The sequence below is a fragment of the Ascaphus truei genome, chromosome 21, assembly GCF_040206685.1.
Source record: "Ascaphus truei isolate aAscTru1 chromosome 21, aAscTru1.hap1, whole genome shotgun sequence".
Classification (NCBI taxonomy): domain Eukaryota; kingdom Metazoa; phylum Chordata; class Amphibia; order Anura; family Ascaphidae; genus Ascaphus; species Ascaphus truei.
Genome location: NC_134503.1, coordinates 23,161,586 through 23,169,457, shown reverse-complemented (window position 1 = coordinate 23,169,457; position 7,872 = coordinate 23,161,586). Strand labels below are relative to the sequence as shown.

At 47.0% G+C, this 7,872-nt stretch overlaps 1 protein-coding gene across 4 annotated transcripts in view; it reads right to left on the bottom strand.

The window, feature by feature from the left end:
* Positions 1–240: 240 nt before the first annotated feature.
* CRB2 (crumbs cell polarity complex component 2) overlaps positions 241–7,872 on the bottom strand; it is a 165,182-nt gene continuing 157,550 nt past the window's right edge. Inside the window, exons 13-14 of one of the 4 annotated variants that reach the window (XM_075579365.1) lie at positions 3,550–3,818; positions 241–1,090 (exon numbers count right to left, since the gene is read on the bottom strand). In XM_075579365.1, coding sequence (XP_075435480.1) covers positions 3,594–3,818 — 225 coding nt within the window. In that variant the 3' untranslated portion in view covers positions 241–1,090; positions 3,550–3,593. Of the gene's footprint in view, positions 7,402–7,872 lie in introns of all 4 variants that reach the window. The other 3 variants (XM_075579363.1, XM_075579364.1, XM_075579362.1) reach the window with 3 other exon arrangements.

Sequence of the window (7,872 nt, the reverse complement as noted above, 5' to 3'; positions counted from 1 at the left end):
TTTGCAGGATGCTGAATGCTTTATAACGCACATTGTAGGTTGTCTTACTGAGTGTCAGGTCTTTGTTGTGGTAGACGAGGGCTATTATCTATTTATATTAGGTGGCTACTCAGTACTTGGGCTGTTAGGACTGTTACCCCTCACATACTGCTTCACATCATTAACAGACATAGTATCCTTAACCCTTCATTAACAGGTGCAGTGCATTGTTGCATGTGTGTTGCTGTATGTATGTGCTGCGGTTTCTCGTCCCCATAAAGTGGTGTTTTGATTTGGAAATCCAGCTCCATCAGGAGTCGTGAAGCAATGAAGCCACAACACACTCAGGTAGGCAAATCTTTTATTCACATATAAATAGTCTAATCATACAGGTGAGTAATCAGACAAGTTGACATAAACTGGCCCACACCACAATCCTATCACTATATCGCATCACTGTTTCAACCCATCATTCAAAGTGATTTCAAGCTGTGCTAGTTAGAAGTGATAAATGCAGAGGAAGGAAGTGATCCATCCACCTTTATATGAAACGCACCATCAATCTGACACACTCAACTGCTGTTACTGTGTATAAGCATGCGGGTATTCTTCCCCCCACGCAGCATCAGGAAGGAGCAGGCCCGCTGGGTACCAGTTCTGAGCAGACAGGTAGCGATGGGTTGTTAGCGGATGTCAGAGCTGTGCAGGTCCTTTCCTTCAAAGCACGAGATTGAATGATCTGCCATCTTTGTACCAGCAGCCAATACAAGGGCAGCAATTACTGCTGTGTAGAAGCCACATATTTAAGAAAAGATGACAGTCAGATGACAATAATATAATTCTGTGTTGTCAAGGCACTTGAGGTCACCCTGCTGTGCACTATATCCATGTGATATTCCTCCGCATGGTCTGCCGAGATCTGTGTTTGCACAGGGTGTAATTTCGCCGTCATTATTAGTGCACGCCTGTGCTCCTGGCTAAAGTAGGGTGTGTGCAAAGACTATTTGTTATATAGCAACCACTCAGACATTCTAAGCCAGGAAGGGACCTGCACACCATGCTGCAGCGTCTGTTATTCACCAGGTCACAAAGGACGGGATCTTTACATCTTCTATGATCGGTTAAAGGAAGAAAAAGAAATGAAACACGAATACAAGGTACTCCTGAGGAGGCACAATGTACTAAAAACCAAAATCAAAGGGGAAAATACACTGTGCATCTCAAAACTGGAGATATTTATCAGATAATGTTTATGATAACACAGCCTTCCATTAAATAAAATATACAACATATTGGAAGATCTTTGTGAGTTAGTAGGGTTAGTGTATCTCTCCAGTGTTACTGCAGTGTATCTCTCCAGTGTTATTGCAGTGTATCTCTCCAGTGTTATTACAGTTTATCTCTCCAGTGTTACTGCAGTGTATCTCTCCAGTGTTACTACACCGTATCTCTCCAGTGTTATTACAGTGTATCTCTCCAGTGTTACTGCACCGTATCTCTCCAGTGTTACTGCAGTGTATCTCTCCAGTGTTACTGCACCGTATCTCTCCAGTGTTATTAGTGTATCTCTCCAGTGTTACTACACCGTATCTCTCCAGTGTTATTACAGTGTATCTCTCCAGTGTTACTGCAGTGTATCTCTCCAGTGTTACTGCACCGTATCTCTCCAGTGTTATTAGTGTATCTCTCCAGTGTTACTGCACCGTATCTCCCCAGTGTTACTGCAGTGTATCTCTCCAGTGTTATTGCAGTGTATCTCTCCAGTGTTACTACACCGTATCTCTCCAGTGTTACTGCAGTGTATCTCTCCAGTGTTATTGCAGTGTATCTCTCCAGTGTTATTACAGTTTATCTCTCCAGTGTTACTGCAGTGTATCTCTCCAGTGTTACTACACCGTATCTCTCCAGTGTTATTACAGTGTATCTCTCCAGTGTTACTGCACCGTATCTCTCCAGTGTTACTGCAGTGTATCTCTCCAGTGTTACTGCACCGTATCTCTCCAGTGTTACTGCACCGTATCTCTCCAGTGTTATTAGTGTATCTCTCCAGTGTTACTACACCGTATCTCTCCAGTGTTATTACAGTGTATCTCTCCAGTGTTACTGCAGTGTATCTCTCCAGTGTTACTGCACCGTATCTCTCCAGTGTTATTAGTGTATCTCTCCAGTGTTACTGCACCGTATCTCCCCAGTGTTACTGCAGTGTATCTCTCCAGTGTTATTGCAGTGTATCTCTCCAGTGTTACTACACCGTATCTCTCCAGTGTTACTGCAGTGTATCTCTCCAGTGTTACTGCACCGTATCTCCCCAGTGTTATTACAGTGTATCTCCCCAGTGTTATTACAGTGTATCTCTCCAGTGTTATTGCAGTGCATCTCTCCAGTGTTACTGCACCGTATCTCTCCAGTGTTATTGCAGTGTATCTCTCCAGTGTTACTACATTGCCTCTCTCCTGTTATTCCAGTGCATCTCTCCAGTGTTATTGCAGTGTATCTCTTGTGTTTTTTCATTCAATCTCCAGTGTATGTCCCGTGTTATTTCAGTGTTATTACAGTGTCTCTCTCCAGTGTTATTACAGTGTATCTTTCCAGCGTTAGTGTCTCTCTAGTGTTATTACAATGTCTCTCCTGTTATTACTGCGTGTCTCCAGTGTACGTGTATGTCTCCTGTGTTATTAGTGTCTCTCCTGTGTTATTACAGCGTGTCTCCTGTGTTATTACAGTGTATCTCTCCTGTGTTATTACAGTGTATCTCTCCTGTGTTATTACAGTGTATCTTTCCAGTGTTATTACAATGTCTCTCCTGTGTTATTACAGCGTGTCTCCAGTGTTATTACAATGTCTCTCCTGTGTTATTACAGCGTGTCTCCAGTGTTATTACAGTGTATCTTTCCAGTGTTATTAGTGTCTCCTGTGTTATTACAGTGTGTCTCCAGTGTACGTGTACGTCTCCTGTGTTATTAGTGTCTCTCCTGTTTTATTAGTGTCTCCTGTGTGTGTCTCCAGTATTATTACTGTGACTCCATTGTATCCAGTTGGTCCCTCCAGCTGTTCTATGGTGTCTCTCCTGTAATGTTCTGCATCACAGGATCTCTCGATGCTAACACTACAGGAGAGATTCCGTGTAGCGGAACAGGACTGTAGAGATCATGTAACTACCCTGAAGCTCTGCTGTGAAATTTAACAATACAGGAGATGTCCCATGTAACTTGTTGCACTGGACCTCTCTTGTAGTGTTAAGTTACATGAAATCTGGATCATCCTGTTGTGTTCTGCTACATTTGATCTCTTCTATAGTCTTCATGCTACATAGGATCTCTCTTGTAGTGTTAAGTTACATGGAATCTGGAGCTCCACGGTGTAGCAGAACACTGCAAGAGAGATCCCGTGTAGCAGAACACTACAGGATCATGTAGCTGACCAGTAGTGTTCTGCTACACTGGATCATCTCACCAGTAGTGTTCTGCTACACTGGATCTGTCATCTCTCCTTGTGGTTTTATCCCATAACACTGCGATATTCCTGTTACTTGGTGATGAAGAACCTCGAGTGTGTTGGGTGTTGTCTCACCGGGCGTTGGTGTTTTGCATAGTGCTGCGGTCCTCCAGCAGACATTATATGAGCCTCTCTGAGGGCGGCAGCTTCAGAACGTTCCATATCTCCACTCGAGCTCCGTCTTTCTCCTGACGGCTGGGACTGTACTTCCCCTGGGTAGCTCGTTTCTTCCGCATCATCACCATGATGGCAGTGATGACAGACAGCAGTATGAAGAGCATCCCTGTTCCTATTGCCGACCCAACCAGAGTGGAGGCCTCTGGTTCCCGAGACGAGCGTGGCTTCTGTGTGGAACACGGGAGGGGGTGGAGGGGTCACACAGGGTGAAGAGGGATGAGAGGAGAACAACAGCACTGCTGAGTGTGACTCAGATGCAGGTAGGTACAGGACACTAAATCAGTCAAATTTAACATAGGTTGAACTTGATGGACCTACGTCTTTTTTCAACCTCATCTACTATGTAAGTAAGTAACTGCCAGCAGCTCTCATAGTGCAACTCCTCTGCCTGTACTGGAGCAGCACAGTGAATATGAATATGCTGCGATGCACATTAATACTAAGTATTATACACACTCCACCCCCGCAAACCCCACAGTTAAAGGACAAAGTACAAAATAAATTTTGAGGGCGACATCATTTTTTTTTTTAGTGCGTCTGTTGTGCAAACCAAAGACCAAAGACATTTGGGCAGAGATTTACTAAACGGTGCTAAGTTGTAAGGCAGCTCATGATCATTCCGGGGAATGAGGCACAAGGTACATTATTTACTTCTTAGTAAATATGGTGGCTAAATAATTGAAGTAGTGTGGATCACGAGTTTCTCAGTACTCGGAATTACTATACACTGCAGCACGGTCCTGTTCATCAGGAGAATATCATCACAGATCTGTCATTTCAGTGTAAGTCATGTGATCAGAAGTTGAACTCCTTAACCCTATCAGTGCCACGTACTGCAATAGAGAGCAATACACTCAACACAGGGCCTGCATAGAGAGATTTATAGCGGGTTAGTGGTGCGACCTGCAAACAAACAGATTCACACAGTAATAACACGACTGGGAGGCCTGGGACACAGTGACTACACTTTGTTCGCTGCAAAGCATTATGGGTGCCTGAGCCAGAACTGACACGCTACCCGGCCCATCTTATTCTGGGAAAATTCTGCGACTAGAAAGCACATTTTAAGGTAAGTGAAGTGCTCGTACTAAAGGAGTAGTCCTGCGTGTTAACCGCGGGGTGATCTGTGAGAGATACGCCTTTATATCACGCCTTGTAGCAGCGTTCCAGAAGGGCCGTGCTACATAACACAGATGCCATGTTTTTAACAGCACATATATGACCTCGTACCTATAAACGCGCTGCTACATACCGATGGTGCCGGAGTTACTGTTCGCGTGACCGCGCCGATCACGGCCTGGGAGGGTTACCGCTCCCATTGAAAAGAATGGACTCTCCAGAGTGCCGCCATGGTAGCCTCCTCCCCCAGCGCCTGGGTTTCCTGGCGTTGCCGCGCGAACGGTAAGGCTGGCTGCATCTGTACACAAGCTGGGAAACTTCATTCATTTGCTGTTGCGTTTGAGTTTACAAATGGGGGTCCAGAAAGTCGCCGCCACCTTCTCGTGATACAATATATACACATCACTATCACACCCATGACACACGTGCATTTTCAGTGCTTCTGCACGAGTGAAGCATTAGATAAAGGCACATTACATGATTGAACACGCGCATCCCGCACACAATACACACATGTAATAAACCTTTCCCTGCGTTCCAGGAGACTCTGGCGTGTGCCGTAATCCTTTGCCTCGCACCATGACGGAGCTCAGCTTCTGGTTACACTCAGACTCTCGTGGGCATGTTCCTTTCACACACAATGAATATGCTGCAACATAAAGCAGTACCTGGTATGACAGCACACTTCCATCCTGCTAAAGCTTAGAGTATTGGTACTGCAGTAATTACAGCTGCTGCGGCGTCATGTAATCACTAATATCTACATGTAACCAAGTTGGAAGTGGGTACATGTACTCAGTACTGTTGGATATTGCAGCATGTTCATGTGCAGGGGAATATAAATACTGCTGTAATGACGCATTGGTTTGGGGAATAAGGCTGCTGGTGACATAAGGCACAAGTTCATAGCTGAGTTATGATTGGCTGCCATATGGGGGACATTATCCAGATAATGACGTCTGCTAGTTACGTCAGGATAAGAAGTTGGAGAACTCGTGGCCCTCGTCGGGTAGAACCCATTCGGTTCTAGAGTACATAGATTTGACATGTATTGCAGGCACTTCATGTAACCGACGGTCACTTTCTCCTCCATCTGCCGTCTCCCAGTCTCTGTAAACCATGAAACTTCCTGACTTCACATTTGTTCTCTGGATGGGGCAGAACTATCCGTGCTGATTACAGGCTCCCCGAGCACGTGTCTGACACCACACAGCAACACAGGGCGCTGATTACATAAAATTCACAGTGATTGCCCAGGGCGGGTCCATTCCCCAAACTCTCCCAACCCGAGGAATAAAGCGATCGTCGGCAGCTCGGGATAAACCTGTTATTGAAAGGGTTAAAAATACCCATCTTACAATCATCGCTGACTGAGGCTCAGAGACATAAACCCGTGTCCAATCGATCAATCAATACTTTACAAACTTAACCCTTTGGATGCCCCAAGACATAGAAAGAGGGCTGGGTCCCATGGCTGCGTCCTGCCCAATGAAAGCTTGTTTTTCAGGTTAGATCACGTCCTAGTGAAGGGAAGTGGAAGACTTCCGTTTCTGGGTTACGGGTCGCCGCAGTGACGTGAGCGCGCTTTTCCGGAGGGGCAGTGCCATGTCTCCTCCAGCACTCAACGGGTTAAGGCACAAAATACCCAATTTAATATGCTGTGAAGCTACATTCCCCGTGCGGGAAAAGATTTCAGTCCCGCTCCACACTCCTCTCCGGCACGGGGAAGACGCATTGAATACAGCCTGTTAGTGATTCCTTGCAGCCGGTCTGTCGGAGTCTTTGCCGGACTCTACATACGACTGTTTGCTTCCGCTACACATGGAAAGTTCAGGATCAGTGGATTTCCGAGGTGTTCCCAGGCTGAGGGCCACAGCCCTACCATGCAGCGTAACTCCATACTGTATGAATGTCCCCCTCACTACTATACTTACAGGATGCCCCGCACCCGTCCCCAGAAGACAGCCCCCCAGAGGCGACTCTAACAGTCTGATACATGGAATAAAGGTTTTCTGGTCCCTGCGTCCGCCTTACTCAATTTCTGTCTTGACCTTTAACCCAGCGGTGACCACAGCTGCCCTCTGACTTTAAGGCATAACCAGTGACTATATAACTCCTGTGATTGCAGCATCTCCAGGGATGTCATTATCAGTCTCATTCCACTTGGCGTTGTGCACAGAAATTGACACTCGCAGTGGTTGTCCCAAGAGCTCACAATCTCATCTTTTAGTGTGTGAAGCATAGGGAAGGTGCACGTTCCCAGCCAGGTCCCCCCCACTATAAGGGGACGGTTACGTGAGGATAGGATTGGGGTCCCCATCTTATTGGGGGTTAGTTTGTGTTGATGGCACTGACGGGGGACAATGCGCGATGAACGTACCACACGTGGCTTCTCATCGTGGCTCATATGAGACGCTCCTCGGGGGGCACTTTGAGGACGCTGTCCATCTCCAGCCGAGCTCCTGCCACCTCCTGCTGACTCGGGCTGTAGGTTCCTTCTGACTGGCGTCTCTTCCTGGCCGTCAGCACCATGAAAATGACCCCAATAAGAAGTAGGAGCAAAACCCCACAGGTTACAGGGACAGCTACTCCGAGTAGTGGGAAGGGGAATAGGGACGCCACACTGCTTTTCTGCAAGAGAGATCAACGGGAAATCATGAGACCCTCAGGCCCCCCGAGGGCTCGAGCCGAGGGGAGGAACAAAGACACATTCATGATGCATGAGTGCGGTATCAGCCCCTGTTTAAGTGCCGCGTGACGTGATGCAGAGTATACACGCAGGGTGACGTGACGCAGAGTATACACACGCAGGGTGACGTGATGCAGAGTATACACACGCAGGGTGACGTGATGCAGAGTATACACACGCAGGCTGACGTGATGCAGAGTATACACGCAGGGTGACGTGATGCAGAGTATACACGCAGGGTGACGTGACGCAGAGTATACACACGCTGGGTGACGTGACGCAGAGTATACACACGCTGGGTGACGTGACGCAGAGTATACACACGCTGGGTGACGTGACGCAGAGTATACACGCAGGGTGACGTGACGCAGAGTATACACACGCAGGGTGACGTGACGCAGAGTATACACGCA